Here is a 24,193-nt window from a genome sequence, read left to right as displayed (position 1 = left end):
TCAACTCATTCCGCATCGCAAGCATGGCACAAGAAAGATGGCTGTACGGTGAAACCATGTGTCATCTCCATGCATTCTTTGCCAGATACTTTAACCTGAGCACCATTCTTCATCTTTTCGCAGTGTCTTATGAGCGATATTAGGCGATTGTGAAGTTTCCCTTGACGTATGATGGCACCGTTAGCAAATCAAGCGGGATGGTTATAGTTCTTGTCTGGGTTATTCCGCGCGATTCCGATTTTGAGCAGTCCGTTCATTGGTTTGGGAAAATACGTTTACAACCCTGAGGTGTTCTTTTGCCAGCGATGGACGCAACCCAATTCAAATAGCTGAAAGGGGTTGATCGCCACCGCGTTCTTTGCTATACCCTTTCTGATAATTGTGTTCCTAAACTGGTCGGTCTACAAGACGGCGAAACATCACGGAACCGCTGCAGTAATCCAAATTGGAAGCCTTCAAGATCCTGAAATGCAGCAGTAAAGGTCTACAAGACAAAGAACGGAGTGGAAGGCAGCTGTAGATGTCATCATTGTTATTACTGCGTTTTTGCTGTGCTTTCTTCCAGTCTTGATCGAGAGTCTTTTTCGCCGTTTCTTTCAAATCATTGAGGTTCCGTCCGAGGCCATACAGGTTACATCGTGTATTTTCACTGTCAGCTCACTGTGCAACCCAATAATCTATTCCATCCGCCAAAGAGAATTCCGAATCGCAGTTAAGAATATGTTCAGACGGATCGGAATTTGTAGAAGCTCTAATGACATTAACAACGAGCCATTTACGAGTGAGAGACAGCCTCGGCATTAAATATCAGGATGAGAGATTTCAAGGAAGCATGGAAGCGGCTAGACCGAACTTCCAACAAGGATGAAGCTTGATGAAGAACTTGACTGAACACTTATGAAGAGAACGCTCCCTCGCCAGCCCAAGAAAAAACTGAAGTGACATGACTAAACTTTGATACCGTTTTTAGCTATTAATTTGTATTTATGACATGCCAAAAATTCAACAGTTTTAAATACAGAGTCTTCGCTTATTTTAAATTTGTATTCGTCATTTTATGTCCAAAGCTTTGCGGCCAACTTTTGGCAAGACGGGTGTTCCTCAGGGAAAGATGAATCGGCCCTCTCGTCAACAACGAATTAACTGCTCTAAGCATTTTCCGACTAAACGCCAACTTCGGCTAAAAGAGAACATTGTTGGGGTTGAACTGAACTTCTAGAGAAGTTGTCGAATTTATCCATGTCCAGAGGTCGATGAACAGCTTGACTTAACTCGTGTAATACTTGTCGGCCCAGATTTAGGGATGCGAGCCTCTGCCATTTACTATTTACAACAATGTTAGTTTTTCTGTAGAGTTGCTAACTGAGTATAGCTGGAGTTTGTTCAGTGATGCAATAGCAGAAGAGCAGTTTTAACTAGCGGCAGTTTATCAAGTCAAGTAACGATAACTCGAAAATGTGTTTCAGTCATGGTACCTCTACGCTTTAGCCAAGCGAGTGTTGAGCAATATGGACATTTTTGCAATGCCCTTTGATTTGCGAACTGTACTTCTTAACTGTTCACGTACGATTTTGTTAAAAAGGTTAGGTGTAGGTTTCAACCGATTGATCGCATAGATTTTTGTTGCTACGGAGTCAAAACTCGGTTCATGTAATTTCTAAGTATGTGACCAATCAAACCAACCTATGTACAATAGCCTGAGTACTTTGTGAACTGCCATTTATCATGCTCTGTAATGTGACTCTGAGTTTTCGGATCTGTTTACCTGATACTAAAATAAAATCGCGTGAACAGTCTTCATGTGTTTTTTTTTTTTTTCGTTCCCAGACGCAAGTAAGACCAGCGTTGTGTTGCATATACAGCTGTTTCGACAAAGGTTGCCCAAAAAAACCTAAAAGTGTACGCGAAAATGCCGAAAAATAGTCTGGGAAATACCCATTAAATTTCAATAAAACCTCCCGAGTAATATGGAAATATCTGAAATTTATTGGGTTGAAATCTGATGGCCGTTCTGATGTTCGCATAAACACCATTTTTTTTCTTTTTTTTTTTTTTAGATTCCTTATTGCCCTGTCCGGTTTTGGTTCGTGTTTAGTAATTAATTCTGCCCTCACCTTTGCTGGGCTTAGTATGTTTCATATTTATATATGTATTAAATGGATTCAACGGATCTTTTATTATTCATTAAATCGGCTTTGTGCCATTGCTTAAGCCAATTCTACTCCAAATCATTCTGTGTGCGTTTATAATTGCCCAGTAAAGAAGCCCGGGAATTACAGCCTGATAATGGAAATAATAATATAATTTTGACCGGGAAAACATAAATTGAACTTACGAATAGAACTTGAATTTCTTTGTCAGGATTGGATTTTATAATTCGACGGTGTTGTTGGAAAGATCTGTCGTGCTGTTCAATATGATAATATGTTTTAACAACATCAGAAATTTCGATATAGCATGATAATGACTATAGTAATTAGAAGTGGTTTTTATTTTCTTATCCCTGGCTCGATAATTTAGTGTTGTTGTTGTTGTTGTTGTTGTTTTCTTTGGTGTTTTTAGAATCAATTTGAAAATGTGAAACAACGATCAGTAACATGTTCATGTTTTGAAGTTTTGTAGCTGGCATCCTTTCAACACTGTCCCAAAAATGTAGACACGGTTTTTTTTTCAATCCGAACAGTATTGAATCGCCCCAGTAGTGCTACATCAAGGTTAAAAAATCGCATTTCACATGTGCCGAATGTAATTCTGGAATTAAATGCATCAGCGTTTAAATCAATTCAATTCGACAGAAACAAAATGGCGGAATCGGATGCGATGTGCAGCTCTTGTCTTCTGTTGTCTTTCTCCCAACAAATACACAATGAAGTGCTCGGCTTTTGTAAACGATAAGGAGACCCTAGGACACATTGCATAACGAGTATTCTTCATCTGTTAACACGAATGAGCTGAGAAATGTCTAAACAAAGAGATGGTGAAAAGCAGTTCCATCATCCGCCATGCTTGAAATGGCACGGAAAAAGACTCGAGATGAAAACGGGGCTTGGGCACGAAACTTTGCAAAATTTTGCTCATGAATTAAATGCTACTCTTACCATCAATTTGACGTTTAAATCAACTGTCGAATTGATAATTTTGAATCGACCCAAATAGACATTAAATTCGGCACATGTAAAATGGGCCTTTAATAGTTAATAGTTTTTTGGTACACTTGAAATTATACGCATGCTCTAATGACTTTGTTCTTTGCCCAGGAGAATTATTGAGGCGACGTACGGTTCTGCTTAACCTCGTCGAAGAAAGATTTACAAAGAAAATTGATTCCCTCTTTAGTATGTTTCGGGCGCCAGCAAACGTTTCATGATAAGTTTATGATCGAGTACAAGTCAATTTTCTGTATCGCTGTGGTGGTCGTACCACAAAGTGCACCTGCCTTTTTCACTAACCTAAGCGAATAGAGACCGGTTATTTGCATTTTTTTTTATAAGATGTATTGAACGTAATACCAACACTTTCTACAATGGAACACATCTTGGCTGTGAACTTATCATTTTCCCAGGAAATGAAAAGACAGGTGAAATTGGAGTCGGAATTATCCTGATAAGAACTACCACTCTTGATTTGGAAGGTGTGCTATTATACACCAAAGGAGATTTCCCAATCACCCTTGATTTGACAAAGCAAGATTTACAATAAAACAAGCCAGTGAAATTTTATACATACACAGCGATCCGCTTCGATTCGTTCCCTGCAAACATTAAGGTATCACGATCTGAGATGTATAAGTGGAAATGGAATTTGTGAATACAATTTCAGCGTCGATGTCAGGATTCGAATTGAAAAATACACGGTATTGAAGGAACCTTCTCTTGATGTTCAGCTCAGCCCAAGTAATGCTCTCTTGAATAAATCTTTCATTGCGGTAGTTTGTGCCGAGATTGGCACATACTCGTAAATTGCTTATAACAGTTACTTCGTTCAATTGTTGACGAGACCGATCTATTTTTCCATAAAGAACACTCGTTTGTGAAAAAGGATGCCCAGAATCTTTGTACACAAAATAACGAATAAAGGTGTTTGAATTACGAACGATACCAATTTAAAATAAAATAAAATAAATAAGACTCGCTATCTAAACATGCAGAATTCCTTTGCATATTCTTCTGGATTTTCGTCGGTAATAGGTTCTGGTCTAAAAAAAATTTATACATCAAAACCGACTGGTGCTATTTTAATCGTTTCGCTGATTACTTGGTTGATGAATGTTTTCTTCATAAGTGTTCAGTTGAGTGTTCTTTATCGATCTCGAGCTCTGCAATTGGAGAAAGTCTGCTTCCTTGGAAAAGGTCAAGTCTAGCTCTTCCCATATCCTCTTGAAATCTCTCATACTCAGAATGGACGCCAAGGTTGGCCCTCATTCGTAAATCGCTCATCACAGTTACTTCGTTGTTTACATTATTAGAACGTCTACAAAGTTTCATCCGTCTGAAAAAAATTTTCACCACGGTTCGGAATTCTCTTTTGCGGATGGAATAGATTATTGGGTTACACACTGAACTGAAAATGAAAATACACGATGTGATTAGAGGGGCATCGCCCGGGACCTCAATGCTTTGGACAAATCGGCGAAAAAGACCTTCGATGAAGCCTGGAAGATAACACAGCAAAAACGCAGTGATGATAATGATGACATCTACAGCTGCTTTGCTTTCAGTTCTTCGTCGTGATCTCCTTTCCTGTTGCATTTCAGATGCGGAAAGGCTACCAATTTGGATCACTTCGCCGTTTGCGTGAGCTTTCGCCGTCTTGTACACCGACCAGTTTAGGAACAGGATTATCAGAAATGGTATAGCAAAGAACGCGGGGGCGATCAACCAATTCCATCCATTTAACTCGCTTTCCATCACCCATCCTTGTTGGCAAAAGAACACCTCCGGGTTGTAAACGTATTTTCCCCAACCAATGAACGGACCAATGGAAATTGGAATTGAAATCACCCAAATAAGAACTATAAGCATCACTCTGGATTTGGTAATGGCGCCATTGTACGTCATAGGAGATTTCACAATCGCCTTGTATCTCTCATAAGACACCGCTAAAAGATGAAGAACGGTGTTAAGGTAAAAGTATTTGGCAAAGAGGCACATGGTTTCACCGTACAGCCATCTTTCTTGAGCTGTGCTTGCGATACGGAATGAGTTGACCAGGATTAAAACCAGCAAATCTGATACTGCGATGCTGGCAAGGAAAATGTACCGCATCACATGAAATCTTGTTTCGAAGATGATCACTATTATCACCAGCAAATTACCAGGAATACCGATTGCATCGAAGAGCGCTTAAAACGTTACAATGACTTGCGAAAAAGCCATTTTGGAATAGAAGATGCTTCGATAGGCGGGAAATCTCACTATTTTTTATCATTTGATGCAGATGCAATTAAGTCTATCCTTGTTGTTGTATTCGCATTTAATTTATAAGGAGTCTTTTGAATGTCATGGGAAAAAAAACAATAGTTATTTTCGAGTTAACATGTTTGCCTAACCTAGAAAGGATATTATGCTCTTGGATTAATCAAACAGGAAGTTCTTATCCTTTTTTAATTTAAGTTTCTTAAATATTGCGTCAGTAGGGCGATAAAAAACAAGACACTTTATGGATGTGGCAAAAAGAAAAATAAGAGCTGAAACGTTAGACGAGTTCTTTGGCATAATACCAGCGGACGATGAGGATTCAGAATTGAAATTGTATAAATACTAACGAAAGGATATTGCTAAATACGAAAAATTGTCTGAGATGTTTGGGGTACGTGGCTTTGGAGGGAATTCTTTGTTAAAATCTCTAGACCCGTCCCCTTCCCCGTCAGGAAAACGTAACGCTACAGTGCACAATCCTGGGCAGGCATTCGGCGAATTCCGGCAAGCAAGGACTTGTGTTCTCTGTAAACTCACGTAATCATTCCATTCGAATGCTCCTCACTTAAACGACTTTTCTTTACTAAGCAAAAAATAAATACTATTAGAGTAGAAATTTGTCAGTTTGTTTTTTTACTTTTTGAACGATCCCCGATCCTTGATCGCTAACTTCGATTCCGAGCATGATTTTCAAGAAAATATAAACTAGAAAAAACGCCTACGTAGCCGAGGAAACAAATGGAAGAGATGTTCCTCCGTATTACACAAGCTGTTCTCTGACCCGTTCTGTTAGTAAAAAGTGAATTAATTTTATTAACTTAATGTATTAGAATCGGCCTACGGGGCACTTGTAACATCATTTTGGTATTCAAACTTTACCCAATCCTAATTTAAACTCAGCTCAAACTCAACCCTAACTCAACTCAAGCTCGTAACTCGGTAACTTACCGATCCTCTATAGCCGATCCCCCGGCTTTTCTTTAATTCCCAATTTTAGCAGGCTTTTGAAGTTTGGTCAAGTTCAAGAGAGAAAATGGTGCCCCGCGAGAGGATCATGGATGGTGATGCCTGTAACTCGAATACCAGAGCAGTTAACGAGCTAATTCTAGTATAAATGGATAAGTGGTTAGTTAAAAACTGTGGTGCTGCGTCGGTGGGGAGAAGAAACGAATGTTTGGTTTATCAACGGAGTTGGTAACTTAAGGTCAATTGGTCACCGGAAAGAGATTCGAGTGCTGACGTTTCGAGCGTTATAATTAGCCCTTCGTCAGAACATCTTCAAGACTTAAAATCTATAATCCATAATCAACATTTAGACTTCGAACAATATTAAAGTGATCCTATTCATTTTGGTATCTACGTTTAACAGAATTTTTGTTAAAAACATGTTTCAGGTTTTCATAGGTTTTTCTCAAGAAAAAAAATTAGCCATGATAAGCATAATTTATCACCCGAACTTATAGGTGCAACCGTTCAGGAATTATCCCTATGAAATTAAAGCTTAATCTCAGGAAGAACAACAAAAATATTTTAGATTTAAATTGTTCGTAATTTAGCATGATTTTGAGCGGAAACTGGAAGCAAGGTTTACTTTCCTTTGTTTACTGCTTGCGAACGCTGATGTTGTCATATGCCGTTCTGGCGTTGGTGACTAAATTTTACCAAAATTCGGTTTGCGCTCGCATCAAAAACTTCGCAGGTACCAGAGAAATAAAAGCTCAAATTTTTAAAAATATGCTTAAAGATATTTGGGTTTTAATTTGGAAGATTTTGTGGCGCTACAACATGTATTTCTATTGAGCATTTTTGGCACAGTTAAACAGTTAATTTGTTCCATATTCATTCAGGAATAAGGACGGAATAAAAATGTAACTATTTCTCGCTTAAATAAGACTCAGCCTGTGAGTTCATAAACATAAAAGTCTATCTGTTACATTTTTCTTTTCATGACAAGCTGAAAAAAAGTGCAAAATTTCGAGTTCCTACTCAGCCATATTTGATTAGTTCGTTTTCAACCAATTATTCATTTTAGAATGAATATTTCGAAAAGATGCCTTTTGCTTTCTTTAGACAAAAAATGAACCAAATGGATTTTTCGACCGTGACCGCGAATTTTTCATTTTTCTTTAATTGATATTTATTGACATTCACTCTTAACTTCCTATGTATTAAGGGCAATTTTTCCCACGTTAATCATTAATCATTCTCCCTTTTTAGACTTCATTTTTGAGTTTAACTCTATGCATAAGGAAATTTTTCTCACCAAATTAATTTAAATTTAAAGCGTTGTTGTTTTTAAGACCACTAGTTTCCCCCAACCTGTAGCCACAAAAAAAAACTGTAATTTTTTTCCCATGATGACGTTTAAAGGACTCCTTAAGTTAAATGCAAATACGTCACCAAGTTTGAATCTCCTTCTAATTGTTAAAACCAGTGAGATTACCTATCAAAGCATCTTCTATTCCAACATGTTTTTAGCGTTCTTCGACGCAATCCGTCTTCTTGTTAATACTTGTTAATCCGGATAAAACTCCAGAAATCCCATTTTTAGACTTTATTATGGATTTTACTCCATATATTACAAGAAAAATTGTTTTTTTTTTTCATATACCAGAAAGCATTAATTGCTATGATTGTTTTTTCTTGAAACCACTAGTTCCGCCCAACATGTTAGCTCAAAGAAAACTATGATTATTCTCCCATGCCATTCAAAGGGCTACTTACGTTAAATGCAAATACATCACTGCATCAAATTGTAAAAACCAGTGAGATTTCACATCAAACAATCATCACAAATTCTTGTTTCGCTTCCGAACCAGGCACCGAGGGTTTACCCACATAACTCGAGAAATTCCTGTTTGGACATCATTAACTCCATATGTATTTAGGAAGGCGTTTTCTCGCGAATTGTTGTTGAAGTTCACCGAGGGTTCATCATATAACTCGAGAAAATAATTTTTTTTAAACTTCATTATGGAGTTTAATTCCATATGTATTAAGGGAAACTTTTTCTCACAAATTAAAAGCGTTGCCCTGTCCGTTGTTGTTGTTGAGTTTTTTTTTAGACCACCTGTTTCCCCCAACAATGACATTCAGAAAGCGCCTTTAAGTTGAATGCAAATTCGTCACCAAGGTTGTATCCATATCCGCATCAAATTGTTAAAACCAGTGAGATTTTCTTTCGAAGCATCTTCTATTCCAACATGGTTTTCCATCAAGTGATTGCAACGTTTTTAGCGCTCTTCGACGCAATCGGTATTCCTGGTAATTTGCTGGTGATAGTGGTCATCACCTTGCAAACAAGATTTCATGTGATGCGGTATATTCTCCTGGCCAGCCTGGCAGTGTCAGACTTGCTGTTTTTAATCCTGGTCAACTCATTTCGCATCGCAAGCATAGCGCAAGAAAGATGGCTGTACGGCGAAACGATGTGCCATCTCAATGCATTCTTTTCCAGATACTTTTACCTTAACACCGTTTTTCATCTTTTGGCTGTGTCTTATGAGCGATACAAGGCGATTGTGAAGTTTCCCTTGACGTATGATGGCACCGTTACCAAATCCAGCGGGATGGTTATAGTTCTTGTCTGGGTTATTCCGATTCTGATTTTAAGCGGTCCGTTCATTGGCTTGGGAAAATACGTTTACAACCCAGAGGTGTTCTTTTGCCAGCGATGGACGCAACCCAATTCAAATAGATGGAAGATGTTGATCGCCACCGCTTTCTTTGCTATACCATTTCTGATAATTGTATTCCTAAACTGGTCGGTCTACAAGACGGCGAAACATCACGCAACCGCTGCAGTAATCCAAATTGGAAGCCTTCAAGATCCTGAAATACAGCAGCGAAGGTCTACAAGACAAAGAATGGAATGGAAGGCAGCTGGAGATGTCATCATTATAATCACTGCGTTTTTGCTGTGCTTTCTTCCATTCGTTATCGAAAATCTTTTTCGCCGTTTCGTTCAAAGCATTGAGGTTCCGTCCGAGGCCGTACAGGTTATATCGTGTATTTTCATTGTCAGCTCACTGTGCAACCCAATAATCTATTCCATCCGCCAAAGAGAATTCCGAACCGCAGTTAAGAATATGTTCAGACGGATGGGAATTTGTAGAAAGTCTAATGACATTAACAACGGGCCATTTACGATTGAGAGACAGCCTCAGCATTAAATATCAGGATGAGAGATTTCAAGGAAGCATGGAAACGGCTAGACCAAACCTCGAACAAGGAAGAAGCTTGATGTAGAACTAAAGCGACACGACTAAACTTGATTCTGTTTTTAGCTATTAATTTGTATTTATGACATGCCAAAAATTCCACAGTTTTAAATAGAGAGTCTCAGCTTATTTTAAATTGGTATTCGTTATTTTATGTCCAAAAGTTTCCGGCCAACTTTTGGCAAGACGGGTGTTCCTCAGGGAATGATTAATCGACCCTCTCGTCAACAACGAATTAACTGCTCTAAGCATTTTACGACTAAACGCCAACTTCGGCAAAAACTATCAAGATGAACGATTTAGTCAAGAGAACATTGTTGGGGTTGAATTGAACTTCTAGAGAAGTTGTCGCATTTATCCATTTCCAGAGGTCAATGAATAGCTTGACTTGACTCGTATAACACTTGTCGGCCCAGATTTAGACCCTCTGCCATTTACTATTTACAACAATTTAGTTTTTCTGTCAAGTTGCTAGCTGAGTATAGCTGGAGTTTGTTGAGTGATGCAATAGCAGAAGAGCAGTTTTAACTACAGTTTATCAAGTCAAGTAAAGATAACTGACTCGAAAATGTAATTCAGTCATGGTACCTCTACGCTTTAGCCAAGCGACTGTTGAACAATATGTACACTTTTGCAATGCCCTTTGGTTTCCGAACTGTACATCTTCACTGTTCACGTACGATTTTGTTAAAAAGGTTAGGTGTAGGTTTCAACCGATTGATCGCAGAGGTTTTTGTTGCTACGGAGTCAAAACTCGGTTCATGTAATTTCTAAGTATGTGACCGATCAAACCAACCTATGTACAATAGCCCGAGTACTTTGTGAACTGCCACTTATCATGCTCTGTAATGTGACTCTGAGTTTTCGGATCTGTTTACCTGATACTAAAATAAAATCGCGTGAACAGTCTTCATGTGGTTTTTTTTTTTTTCGTTCCCAGACGCAAGTAAGACCAACGTTGTGTTGCGTGTTCAGCTGTTTCGACAAAGGTTGCCCAAAAAAAACCTAAAAGTGTACGCGACAATGCCAAAAAATAGTCTGGGCAATACCCAATAAATTTCAATAAATTTCAGTGAAAGCTCAGAATATATCCATTTCATCGGCAGCTTTTACTGAAATTTATTGGGTTGAAATCTGATGGCCGTTCTGATGTTCGCATAACACCATTTTTTCTTTTTTTCTTTTTTTAAGATTCCTTATTGCCCTGTCCGGTTTTGGTCGGTGTTTAGTAATTAATTCTGCCCTCCACTTTGCTGGGCTTAGTATGTCTCATATTTAAATATGTATTAAATGGATTCAACGGATCTTTTATTATTCATTAAAACGCCTTTGTGTCATTGCTTAGGCCAAATTTACTCCAAATCATTCTGTGTGCGTTTATAATTGCCCAGTAAAGAAGCCCAGGAAATACAGCCTGATAATAGAAATAATAATATAATTATGGCAGGGAAAATATAAATGGAACTTGCGTATACAATTTGAATATCGTTGTCAGGGTTTGATATTCTTATACCTGGCTCGATAATTTAGCGTTGTCATTATATTATCATTATTTTATTATTATAATTAATATTATTATTATTATTATTATTATTATTGTTATTATTATTATTATTATTATTATTATTATTATTATTATTATTATTATTATTATTATTGTTATTATTATTATTATTATTATTATTTTTATTTTTATTTTTTTTGGTGTTTTTAGAATCAATTTGAATGAAATTTTGAGCAACGATCAATAACTTGTTTAGTAGCTGGCATCCTTTCAACACTGTCCCCAAAACGTAGATACGGATTTTTTTTTAATCCGAACAGTATTGAATCGCGTCAGTAATGCCACATCAAGGTTAAAACGTCACATTTCACATGTGCCGAATGTAATTCTGGAATTTAAAAATGCATCGGCGTTTAAATCGACAGATTTAAATTAAATACGACTGCTGCCGCATCTTCGACTGGGCCAGTCGAATATTCGACAGGTGCTTGACTGTTGCTTTATACGCCGAACTTCACATCTGCCGATCGAGTCGAATGCATAAATTATTTGAAATTATTTTAGTGTGTTACCCACAATTCTACATTTTTTCCTAAATGTCATGCGCGGATCGGAAGAAACAAAATGGCGGAATCGGATGCGATGTGAAGCTCTTGTCTTCTGTTGTCTTTTTCCCACCAAATACACAATGAAGTGCTCGGTTTTGGAAAACGATTACGAGATTTTAAGATACATTGCATAACGAGCGGGTCTTCTCCTTCTGTTGACACGAATGAGCTGAGAAATGTATAAAAGAAGAAAAGGTGAAAAGCTTCCATCATCCACCAAGTTTGAAATGAGGCGGAAATAGACTCGAAGGGAAAACGGGGCTTGGGAACGAAACTTTGTAAAATCTCCTTGATGAATTAAATGCTACTCTATAAATTTGACGTTTAAATCAACTGTCAAATTTAATAATTTTGAATCTAAATAGATAATAAATTCGGCACATGTTAAATGGGCCTTTAATAGTTAATAGCTTTTGGTACACTTGAATTTATATATATGCTCTAATGACTTTGTTCTTGGAAGAGGAGAACTATTTAGGCGACGGTTTTGCTTAGCCTAGCTCGTCGAAGAAAGATTTAAAAAGAAAACTGATTCCCTCTTTAGTATGTTCTGTATCGCTGTGGTGGTCGTACCACAAAGTGCACCTGCCTTTTTCACTAACCTAAGCGAATAGAGACCGGTTATTTGCATTTTTTTATAAGATGTATTGAACGTAATACCAACACTTTCTACAATGGAACACATCTTGGCTGTGAACTTATCATTTTCCCAGGAAATGAAACGACAGGTGAGATTGGAGTCGAAATTATCCTGATAAGAACTACCACTCTTGATTTGGAAGGTGTGCTATTATACACCAAAGGAGATTTCCCAATCACCCTTGATTTGACAAAGCAAGATTTACATAGAAAAAATCGTATCTCTCTTTATTATGAGTCGCGTGCTAGCAAATGCTGGATAATACCTTTACGGTGGAAGTACAGCTCAACTTTCTGTACAAGGATCTATGGTCATCGTACCACAAAGTACACCTGCATTTTCAGTAACCAGAGCGAGTAGAGTCCGGATATTTGCATTTTTTTTATAAGATTTTATTCAATGTAATATCAACACTTTGGACAATGTAACACATCTTGCTTGTAAATCTTTTTTTTCTAGCTAGCAAACAAACCGGTGGAAATTTCAATCGGTATTAGCCAAATAAAAGCTACTACCAAAAACATCATCTATAAAAAAGTTTCGGGAGCGAAATAAAGAAGCGAGAAAACTGAAAACGAGATGGTCGAGCTATAGTTCTACGAATTTGAAAACGTGCATGGTTGAAGCCGTTTTCCTGCCGCAATATTTTGTTGCGTGTTTTGGATGATGTGCCATGCATGGAGAAAATGTACTGCTGTTATGGATAACGCCAAATGTTTAGCGACCAAGCCACAGATTCGAAGAAAACAATTGGCTACTAAGGCATAAGAAATGCTCGCGTGCTTGGGCTTTAGAGATTTTTTAAAAACATTTACAGGTAGAAACGACGAGAAAAGACACAAGACGTGTTCAATATGAGTCTTATTTGGCTTTTATTAGAGGGAAATTAAATTTTATTTCGTCAAAATGCATAACCCATACAGTAGTGCGCGAAATTTGAGTTTTCCCCGAATTTCGCTTGCTAGAGAATCTCCACCCCTCTTCCTTTTCCTCCCTTTCTTTTACTCGTTATTTCATCTGGTAGAAAAACGCTGAAATGTTGGCCCAATTTTAAGGATTATATTTGCGCAATCTTGCAGTAAGAGCAGGATAGGCCTTCAGTGAAAAAGAGTAGAAAAAGGTCGGACAATTAGCTTCTCTAGCGATGCACCGCTTGTTTTTGTCTGACGCCCAAATCAACATGAAAGTGCGGAGTGCCTCATAAACTTATAAGACTTCCGCCATTTATTAAAGAAATTATTTTCGGCGGCTTGATATTGGGGAAAGAGGTTTATTAACCAGCGTCGATTTGGCGAAACTGAATATGGTTTAGCCGGCTTGTATTCTAGGTCACTTCCCCCAAACCCGTCTCTTGGTGTAAAAGACTCACCAGATTCGCCAAAGTTCCCACTAAACTGTTTAAATACCGACATCGCTTATACTTTTGAGTGGTCGACATCTATGAATTTTTGTCCAATAAACTGAAGGCATGAGAGATTGAAACTTTCCATGGACCGGGATTAAGGTACGAGGGCCTTGAAATCTTTGATAATTTTGATGGGAGGAAGAGAGAGGGCGACATGTGTTGAAATCTGACAAGCTACAAAAGTTGCATAAAAATGGTAACGATTCATCGAAGGCATCAATTGGTTTGGCATCATGATCGATAACGGGGATTAAATGTATCAAAACAAAGAATCGAATTTTTAGTTTGGTAATTGACCGTATGAGCGGGAATTTTGATTCGCAAACTTAAAACAAAGCATTATTTCTCGAAAAAAAAACCATTGTCATCAATCTGTAACGACCTAATGAATTATACCTGAATAAACAATCCAGTGAAATTTTCTACAAACACAGCGATCCACTTCCATTCGTTACCTGAAAACACTAAGGTATCATGGAGATGTATGAGCGAAAATAAATTTGCGAATACAATTGGAGTATCGATGTCAGGATGCGATTTTAAATACCAATATTGAGGGCACGTTCTCTCGAAGTTCAGTTTAACCCAAACCATGCTCTCTTTGACTAATTCTTCCATCCCGATAGTTTGTGTCGAGGTTGGCACTTAAAAATGCTCATCGCAATGACTTCGTTGTTGACGAGACCTATCTAACTTTCCATGAAGAACGCCCGTCTGGGAAACATTTTGCCCGGAATCTTTGTACACAAAATAACGAATCAAGGTTTTTTAATTACGAGCGATACCAATTTAAAATAAGCTAAGACTCGCTATCTAAAAATGTTGAATTCTTTTGTATATTCTTCTGGATTTTCGGCGGTAATAGGTTCGGATCTGAATAAAATTTATACATCAAACCGGGTGATATTTTAATCGTATCGCTGATTACGTGGTTGATGAGCGTTTTCTTCAAATGTATTCAGTTGAAAGTTCTTTACTAATCTCGAGCTCTGCAATTGGAGGAAGTCTACTTTCTTGAAAGAGGTCAAGCCTAGCTCTTCCCATGTTCTCTTGAAATCTCTCACCCTGATATTTGATTCCAAGATTGGCTTTCACCTGCAAATCGCTCATAACAGTTACTTCGTTCTTGATGTCGTTAGAACACCTACAAAGTTTAATCCGTCTGAACATATTCTTCACCACGGTTCGGAATTCTCTTTTGCGGATAGAATAGATTATTGGGTTACACACTGAGCTGAAAATGAAAAAAGACGATGTAATCAGGACAGCGTCGGCTGGGACCTCAATGCTTTGGACAAAACGGCGGAAAAGGTCTCTGATCAAGAATGGAAGATAGCACAGCAAAAACGCAGTGATGATAATGATGACATCTACGGCTGCTTTGCTTTCAATTCTTCGTCTTGATGTCCTTTCCTGTTGCATTTCAGATCCGGAAAGCCTACCAATTTGGATCACTTCGCGGTTTACGTGAACTTTTGCCGTCTTGTACACCGACCAGTTTAGGAACAGGATTATCAGAAATGGTATAGCAAAGAACGCGGGGGCGATCAGCCAATTCCATCCATTTAACTCGCCTTCCATCACCCATCCTTGTTGGCAAAAGAACACCTCCGGGTTGTAAACGTATTTTCCCAAGCCAATGAACGGACCGATGGAAATTGGAATTGGAATCACCCAAATAATAACTATAAGCATCGTTCTGGATTTGGTAATGTCGCCATTGTACGTCAAAGGAGATTTTACAATCGCCATGTATCGCTCATAAGACACCGCTAAAAGATGAAGAACGGTGTTAAGGTAAAAGTATCTGGCAAAACATGCATTGAGATGACACATCGTTTCACCGTACAGCCATCTTTCTTGTGCTATGCTCGCGATGCGGAATGAGTTGACCAGGATTAAAAACAGCAAATCTGATACTGCCAGGCTGGCAAGGAAAATGTACCGCATCAAATGAAATCTTGTTTTAAAGATGATCACCACTATCACCAGCAAATTACCAGGAATACCGATTGCGTCGAAGAGCGCTAAAAACGTTGCAATGACTTGCGAAAAAGCCATTTTGGAATAGAATATACTTCGATAGGCGGGAAATCTCACTATTTTTGATCATTTGATGCAGATGCAACTAAGTCTATTCTCGGTGTTGCATTTGCATTTAATTTAAGGAGCCCTTTGAATGTCATGGGGAAAAAACAATAGTTATTTTCGTGGTAACACGTTGGGCGGAACTAGTAAGGATATTATGCTCTTGGATTAAACAGAAAGGAAGTTCTTATCCTTCTTTTAGTTTAATTTTCCTAAATATTGAGTCAGTAGGGAGATAGAAAACGAGACACTTTATGGACGTGGCAAAAATAAAAACAAGAACTGAAACGTTCGACGAGTTCTTAGGCATAATATCAGCTGGTGATGAGGATTGCAATTGTATAAATACTAACGGAAAGATATTTTAAAATACAAAAACTTTTCTGAGATTGTGGGGGTGCGCGGTTTTGGAGTGAATTATTTTGTTAAAATCTCTAGACCCCTTCCCTTCCCCATCAGGAAACCTTGCACAGTCGTGGAAAGCATTGGGCGCATTCCAACATGCAACTCATTGATTTCGATAACTTATCGATCCCTTATGGCCGATCCCCAGGCTATAGAAGTCTGCCTGTTATATTTTTGTTTTCATGACAAGCTGAAAAAAAAGTGCAAAATTTCGAGTTCCTGCTCAGCCATATTTGATCAGTTCGTTTTCAACCAATTATTCCTGTTAGAATGAATATTTCGAAAAGATGCCTTTCGCTTTCTTTAGACAAAAATGAACCAAATGGATTTTTCGATCGTGACCGCGATTTTTCTTTTTTTCTTTAATTGATATTCACTGACATTCACTCTTAACTCCGTATGTATTAAGGGCGATTTTTCTCACGTTAATCATTAACTCTTTCTCGCGAATTGTTGATTTACTGCCGAACCAGGTATCGAGGGTTTACCATATAACTCAAGAAATTTCTTTTTCAAACTTCATTATGGAATTTTCTTCGGGCAAACCATAAATTCTTTCTCACAAATTGCATGCATATAGCTCGAAAAATTCCTCAGATTTAGACTTCATTATAGAGTTTAACTGTGTATGTATTAAGGAAATTTTTCTCACAAATTAAAAGCGTTGCTTTGTTCGTTGTTGTTTTTCCCCCAACGTGTAGCCACAAAGAAAACTGTAATTTTTTTTCCCATGATGACGTTCAAAGGGCTCCTTAAGTTAAATGCAAATACGTCACCAAGTTTGCATCTGCATCTAATAGGCCTTATCACGGTTTTAGACGCCATTTTGACGAGTAGGCAAACAGGCTTGAAATAACAGTGTTTGTATGGAAATCTGATGTCAAATAATTTTCATAAAACATCGCTTCTGAAAAATTCATGAATTGGAAACTTTTGGCACTAGGAAAAGAATTTTAGAAAAAAAATTGGAGGGATGTAGCTGTACCAGAAATCGTCCAGTCGTGTTTTGAACTTTCCATACATTTCCCTGTATTTTTTCCCGCGAACTATTTTTAGTAGCAGTTCACGGCTGGTTCGCTATACAGACAAATGTATGGAAAGTTCAAAACATGACTGGACGCTTTCTGGCACAGCTACATCCCTCCAATTTTTTTCTTAAAATCCTTTTTCTAGTACCAAAAGTTTCCACTGAATTCATGAATTTTTCAGAAGCGATGTTTTATGAAAATTATTTAACATCGGATTTCCATACATACAAACACTGTTATTTCAAGCCTGTTTGCCTACTCGTCAAAATGGCGTCGAAAACCGTGATAAGGCCTATTGTTAAAACCAGTGAGATTACCAATCAAAGCATCTTCTATTCCAACATGTTTTTAGCGTTCTTCGACGCAATCGGTCTTCTTGTTGATTCTTGTTAACCATATAACTCCTGAAATCCCAGTTTTAGACTTCATTATGGATTTTACTCCATATGTATTAAGAAAAATTGTTTTTCATAAATTAGAAAGCGTTAATTGCTATGATTGTTGTTTCTTGAGACCATTAGTTCCGCCCAACATGTTAGCCCAAAGAAAACTATGATTATTCCATGACATTCAAAGGGCTACTTACGTTAAATGCAAATACATCACTGCATCAAATTGTTAAAACCAGTGAGACTTCTCATCAAAGAATCATGACGAATTCTTGTTTAGCTTCCGAACCAGGCACCGAGGACTCGAGAAATTCTCTTTTAGGACTTCATTAACTCCATATATATTCAGGAAGGCTTTCTCTCGCGAATTGTTGTTCAAGTTCACCGCCCAACTAGGTACCGAGGGTTCATCATCTACCTCGAGAAAATTATTTTTTTAAACTTCATTATGGAGTTAAATTCCATATGTATTGAGGGAAACTTTTTCTCACTAATTAAAATTGTTGCTTTGTTCGTTGTTGTTATTGTTGTTTTTTTCTTTTTGATTTTTTGTTGGGTTTTTTTTGTGATCACTTGTTTCTCCAATGGTATCCACATAGGAAACTGTTTTTTTTTTAATGCCATTCAGAAAGCTCCTTAAGTTAAATGCAAATACGTCACCAAGGCTGTATCCATATTTACATATAATTGTTAAAACCAGTGAGATTCAGACTCATGGAAGCATCTTCTATTCCAACATGGTTTTCCATCAAGTGATTGCAACGTTTTTAGCGCTCTTCGACGCAATCGGTATTCCTGGTAATTTGCTGGTAATAGTGGTCATCACCTTGCAAACAAGATTTCATGTGATGCGGTATATTCTCCTGGCCAGCCTGGCAGTGTCAGACTTGCTGTTTTTAATCCTGGTCAACTCATTTCGCATCGCAAGCATAGCGCAAGAAAGATGGCTGTACGGCGAAACGATGTGCCATCTCAATGCATTCTTTTCCAGATACTTTTACCTTAACACCGTTTTTCATCTTTTGGCGGTGTCTTATGAGCGATACAAGGCGATTGTGAAGTTTCCCTTGACGTATGATGGCACCGTTACCAAATCCAGCGGGATGGTTATAGTTCTTGTCTGGGTTATTCCGATTCTGATTTTAAGCGGTCCGTTCATTGGCTTGGGAAAATACGTTTACAACCCAGAGGTGTTCTTTTGCCAGCGATGGACGCAACCCAATTCAAATAGATGGAGGGGGTTGATCGCCACCGCTTTCTTTGCTATACCATTTATGATAATTGTATTCCTAAACTGGTCGGTCTACAAGACGGCGAAACATCACGCAACCGCTGCGGTAATCCAAATTGGAAGCGTTCAAGATCCTGAAATACAGCAGCGAAGGTCTACAAGACAAAGAATGGAATGGAAGGCAGCTGTAGATGTCATCATTATAATCACTGCGTTTTTGCTGTGCTTTCTTCCATTCTTAATCGAAAATCTTTTTCGCCGTTTCGTTCAAAGCATTGAGGTTCCGTCCGAGGCCATACAGGTTATATCGTGTATTTTCATGGTCAGCTCACTGTGCAACCCAATAATCTATTCCATCCGCCAAAGAGAATTCCGAACCGCAGTCAAGAATATGTTCAGACGGATCGGAATTTGTAGAAACTCTAATGACATTAACAACGGGCCATTTACGATTGAGAGACAGCTTCAGCATTAAATATCAGGATGAGAGATTTCAAGGAAGCATGGAAACGGCTAGACCGAACTTCGAACAAGGATGAAGCTTGATGTAGAACTTGACTGAACGCTTATGAAGAGAACACTCCCTCGCCAGCCCAAGATAAAACTAAAGCGACACGACTAAACTTGATACTGTTTTTAGCTATTAATTTGTATTTATGACATGCCAAAAATTCAACAGTTTTAAATACAGAGTCTTGGCTAATTTTAAATTGGTATTCGTTATTTGATGTCCAAAGTTTCCGGCCAACTTTTGGCAAGGCGGGTGTTCCCCAGGGAATAATGAATGGGCCCTCTCGTCAACAACGAATTAACTGCTCTAAGCATTTTACGACTAAACGCCAACTTCGGCAAAAACTATCAGGATGAACGATTTAGTCAAGAGAACATTGTTGGATTCGAATTGAACTTCTAGAGAAGTTGTCGAATTTATCCATTTCAAGAGGTCGATGAATAGCTTGACTGAACTCGTATAATACTTGTCGGCCCAGATTTAGGGATGCGAGCCTCTGCCATTTACTATCTACAACAATGTTAGTCTTTCTGTAGAGTTGCTAACTGCTATAGCTGGAGTTTGTTGAGTGATGCAATAGCAGAAGAGCAGTTTGAACTAGCAGTTTATCAAGTCAGGTAAAGATAACTCGAAAATGTGTTTCAGTCATGTACCTCTAAGCTTTAACCAAGCGAGTGTTGAACAATATGGACACTTTTCCAATGCCCTTTGGTTTCCGAACTGTACTTCTTAACTGTTCACGAACGATTTTGTTAACAAGTTAGGTGTAGGTTTCAACCGATTGATCGCAGAGGTTTTTGTTGCTACGGGGTCAAAACTCGGTTCATGTAACTTCTAAGCGTGTGATCGATCAAACCAACCTATGTACAATAGCCTGAGTACTTTTATTCTCCTTCGCAGCCGGAGTCACGCAACGCTCCCCGTCCCCACGCGGACGGACGGGGAGCGTTGCGTGCCCCGGTCCGAGCGGCTGCGAAGGAGACTAGAGTACTTTGTGAACTGCCATTTATGATGCTCTGTAATGTGACTCTGAGTTTTCGGATCTGTTTACCTGATACTAAAATAAAATCACATGAACAGTCTTCACGTGTTTTTTTTGTTTGTTTGTTTGTTCGTTTGTTTTTTCGTTCCTATACGCAAGTAAAACCAGCGTTGTGTTGCCTATACAGCTGTTTCGACAAAGGTTGTCCAAAAAACCCTTAAAGCGTACGCGACAATGCCCAAAGCTAGTCTGGGAAACCGATAAATTTCAATGAAAGCTCAGAATATATACATATTGCTCGGGGGCTTTCATTGAAATTTATGGGGTATTTCACAGACTACCTTTCGGCATTGTCGCGTACGCTTTACTTTTTGTTTTGGACAACCTTTGTCGAAACAGCTATATCTAACTTCACTGTTCCAAGCAGTCGGGCAATAGGAAGGACAGAAACGCGCTCACCAAAGCGAAGAATGCCGAGGAAGCAACGGATGAAGAGAAGAATATGATATCCAGTCAAGCTTATATCAATCACGTTGTTTTGAGAAAGGAAATCGCGTCTCTAAAAAGCTATTAAAACCCAAAGGTTTCTATCGCGATCTATTTTTATTTATTTTTTGTTTATTTATTTATTCAAACGCAGTGATGATAAATGCAAACCTGTTTTAAGGACGGTGCCTACTATTGTTACTGCGCATACGTTCTGCGCATCTCGAGATACTCGCGTTTCCTATGGGTGGTGCCTACTAATACAGGGATATTTTTGCGCGGTTTAAAACTATAGGGAGAAAGCAGAACTTAGCAAGTGCTTTTGGTATCTCAAAAGAAAATTAGGAGTAACCATGCATTTTTCAGACATAATTAAGCTTCAATTTAGGAAACAAATCCCATACATTGCTTTATATTTTGGCGCTTTTTAGAGATATTATTGCTTAATTATCTCTGAAAAATGGGTGGTTACCCCCACTTTTCTTTTTGGATTTCAAGAGGCCTTGCTAAGATCTGTTTTTCCCGCATAGTCATAAGCCGCAAAAAAATACTTCGGTATTAGTAGGCACCGTCCTTAAGTGCTTCAGAAAGCAACAATTTGACTTGGCCATTTTCAAGTAAAATTGCATAGGAAATTAAACCCAAGCATAACATTGGCCAAGAGCCATAAAGGGCTCTTTTAAAACTTGATGGCTCTTGTATTTGCATATACGGTAGTTGAAATAAAAAAAATAGTTTTAAGGGATTTTTAAACTGTAAAACTCTGAGCAATAAATGTTAGCGACATTATTAAACAGAGTGATAAACATTATGTAGTGCTTTTTGCTGCTTTCATATCGGGTCAAATGGTGTTTCGATGCAATTGCAATTACAAACAATTTGACATGAATTAATCTTATACAAACATGCATAATAACATGACAAGGAAGGACTGTCAAGCGGCAATTATTGAACCCATTCCGAATCGACGGCTTAACACACTCAAGTATAACACAAAACTGTTTTTCCTTCTTTATCATCTGATTTTATTTTTCGATTACAGGTATTAATTTACTGAGTTATTTGAAAACGCAATGGACATTCATACATTGCTTTTCATCATTTATGCAGGATTTGCACACTTCAAAATCAAATGTCCGTCACACCTTGCATGTGTACAGTTATATAATTCATTTACTATTTCCGACTGGATCTGGCCTGGTGTTGCTACTGATTACTCGAACACCTTTGCCGACAAATAGGTTGGCCCAAAATATCGCTGATTCCAAGCCTGCTTAATCCAGGAAGGCCTCTCCCCAGTTCCCTTGAACCCCAGTAGGATCCACGACGCACGGTAGCCTGGATTCAACGGTTCTGTGGCGCCCAGGCTCTTCAGAGCATCAACCGCATCGTCAACGAATCTATCGCCGGTGCCCATTACTGAGATTAGCACCACGGTATGATCTGGGAGCGAGGTAATGAAATTCGCCATGTTTATTCCAGATGAGCTGTCGCTCCAGGTGTCAAACGCTTTGGCTTCGATAACACTTCCTTCTTGGTCGATTGCTACTACGTTGTGTCCACGTTGCTTTGCAAAAGGAAATGTGAAAACACCACTTATGAACGGGGACGTCTTGACAAAAATGCTACTTACTTCTTGTTTTACTTATGGACTGATTTACCGTCTTGCTTGCTTCCGTGGTTGTTTGTCTGGATATTATTAATTTATTTATTTATTAATTTATTTTTACAAAGAAGTTTTTAAAGAAGCTAACCGACAGACTGTGCAGGAATTGGCGTTTAACTTTTAAAGCGAAATTTTGTTCTTTAATTACCAATCGTGTATAAATAAAGGATGGCTCATTGATTGATCGATTGATTGATTGATTGATTGATTGATTGATTGATTGATTGATTGATTGATCGATTGATCGATTGATCGATTGATTGATTGATCGATTGATTGATTGATTGATTGATTGATTGATTGATTGATTGATTGATTGATTGATTGATTGATTGATTGATTGATCATTCGATCGATCGATCGATTGATTGATGGATTGATTGATTGTCGTTTGCCAATTTCATGTAATATAATGTATTCATCTTGGCTTGTCTTACTTTTTTTTATTTAAATTGGGCCCACAGTAATTGGCTTCTTGCTGTTGTGGGTACCCTGCCTAATTTGATTTAGTATGTTGTAAATGGCGAAGGTAACAAAATACAATGTAATAATATATATATTTTGAGCAGTCCTTTATTGACAGAGCTCACCAGTTTTCATTAAAGACAAATGGATCGAATCTTGAACTAAAAACAGGTTTGGTAAACCGGTTAAACCAAACACTCGACATACCTTGGGACTGACTTCAAAACCGTCAATCGTGATCGACGAGTCTCCACATCTATCAGAGGGAGGGTCGTCACAGCCTGCTGACATCATATTCACATGGATTGGTTCTGCAAAATAAAACGGGACAATAATCCTTAAATTGCTGCACTGTACCTAGAGGTGTCTCTTATCGTCAATAACAATACTAATATCTGACTCCTAAATTGCAATAAGATGCTAAGTTTTATCAAGGAGGTATTTTTCATCATGCTCTTTCAAAGTATTTCAAAAAATCCCATAATTTCATCACTTTAGAACTCTATTCCGTGATTTCCTTATAAGACATAGCCCCAAAGAATGCAACCACTATTTGAGGCGAGTTACTGCGACCGTGTTAGTGCGGGAAATTTTCAGGATAATCCCTTTTGAAATACTGGCCATTAAAAGTGTCCTTTGCCGTAGTGCCAGCCTTGCAATTTAGTTTGCTTGAAGTCTGATCTTACCTGTGTAAGCCTCGCATCCGTACACCTCCACCCTCATGCACACGTGACCATACCACGTGACAGGCAAAAATCTCACGTATCTGGTTTGCAAGGACTCCTTTATGACGTTTTGAACAATAATGTTGCTTTCTGTATTTCCATTAAAAACCTAAACACAGAAAAAGTAGTTTTAAATAAGTTAATTAGAATACGTTGGAACCCTGTGAGGTCTTTTGAGTAGGTAGTGGGCAATATTTTTTTCAAATTTCTGCAAGGCTGATCGGAATGCGTAGAAAACTTAAGACAACAGCGACATGATAGAGACCAAACCGAGAATCGACAGAATGCGGCAACCGTAGGCAGCTGTTTCGAGCTGGCTGGCTCTCGTCAGCCGGTTCAGCACAGCAAAAAGTAGAACACCAACGCGAGTCGATGTCATGTCGATGTCGCAATAAGTTAAATGAGAAAAGCAAAACTTTCCTT

The 24,193-nt window shown here is 38.2% G+C and overlaps 4 protein-coding genes and 1 pseudogene across 6 annotated transcripts in view; 2 read left to right on the top strand and 3 right to left on the bottom strand.

The window, feature by feature from the left end:
- Nucleotides 1-4,274: 4,274 nt before the first annotated feature.
- On the bottom strand, nt 4,275-5,375 carry LOC146454362 (5-hydroxytryptamine receptor 4-like; annotated as a pseudogene).
- A 3,245-nt stretch (nt 5,376-8,620) lies between these two features.
- Nucleotides 8,621-9,589, top strand: LOC146454361 (5-hydroxytryptamine receptor 4-like). Its single transcript, XM_085095516.1, has one exon. It carries the CDS (start codon nt 8,621-8,623, stop codon nt 9,587-9,589), a length of 969 nt encoding a protein of 322 aa, XP_084951642.1.
- A 5,153-nt stretch (nt 9,590-14,742) lies between these two features.
- Nucleotides 14,743-15,855, bottom strand: LOC146454360 (5-hydroxytryptamine receptor 4-like). Its single transcript, XM_085095514.1, has one exon. It carries the CDS (start codon nt 15,853-15,855, stop codon nt 14,743-14,745), a length of 1,113 nt encoding a protein of 370 aa, XP_084951640.1.
- A 2,586-nt stretch (nt 15,856-18,441) lies between these two features.
- LOC146454359 (5-hydroxytryptamine receptor 4-like) lies at nt 18,442-19,410 on the top strand. Its single transcript, XM_085095513.1, has one exon. It carries the CDS (start codon nt 18,442-18,444, stop codon nt 19,408-19,410), a length of 969 nt encoding a protein of 322 aa, XP_084951639.1.
- A 2,514-nt stretch (nt 19,411-21,924) lies between these two features.
- The window catches only part of LOC146454357 (uncharacterized), a 28,906-nt gene continuing 26,637 nt past the window's right edge, over nt 21,925-24,193 (bottom strand). For all 3 annotated transcript variants that reach the window (XM_085095477.1, XM_085095476.1, XM_085095478.1), the window contains 3 exons: nt 23,732-23,879; nt 23,253-23,356; nt 21,925-22,481 (listed from right to left, as the gene is read on the bottom strand). In XM_085095477.1, coding sequence (XP_084951603.1) covers nt 22,128-22,481; nt 23,253-23,356; nt 23,732-23,879 — 606 coding nt within the window. In that variant the 3' untranslated portion in view covers nt 21,925-22,127. The remainder of the gene's footprint in view (nt 22,482-23,252; nt 23,357-23,731; nt 23,880-24,193) is intronic.

This window comes from Pavona decussata, unplaced genomic scaffold (assembly GCF_977016875.1).
Source record: "Pavona decussata unplaced genomic scaffold, jaPavDecu1.1 SCAFFOLD_302, whole genome shotgun sequence".
In the NCBI taxonomy this organism is placed as follows: Eukaryota; Metazoa; Cnidaria; class Anthozoa; order Scleractinia; family Agariciidae; genus Pavona; species Pavona decussata.
The sequence above is the reverse complement of the archived record's forward strand: the minus strand, read 5'-3'. Positions and strand labels throughout refer to the sequence as shown.

Bases quoted from the DNA above. Each gene is read 5' to 3' on its own strand.
- LOC146454361 (XM_085095516.1), top strand. From the start codon at position 8,621: ATGGTTTTCCATCAAGTGATTGCAACGTTTTTAGCGCTCTTCGACGCA.
- LOC146454359 (XM_085095513.1), top strand. From the start codon at position 18,442: ATGGTTTTCCATCAAGTGATTGCAACGTTTTTAGCGCTCTTCGACGCA.
- LOC146454360 (XM_085095514.1), bottom strand. From the start codon at position 15,855: ATGGCTTTTTCGCAAGTCATTGCAACGTTTTTAGCGCTCTTCGACGCA.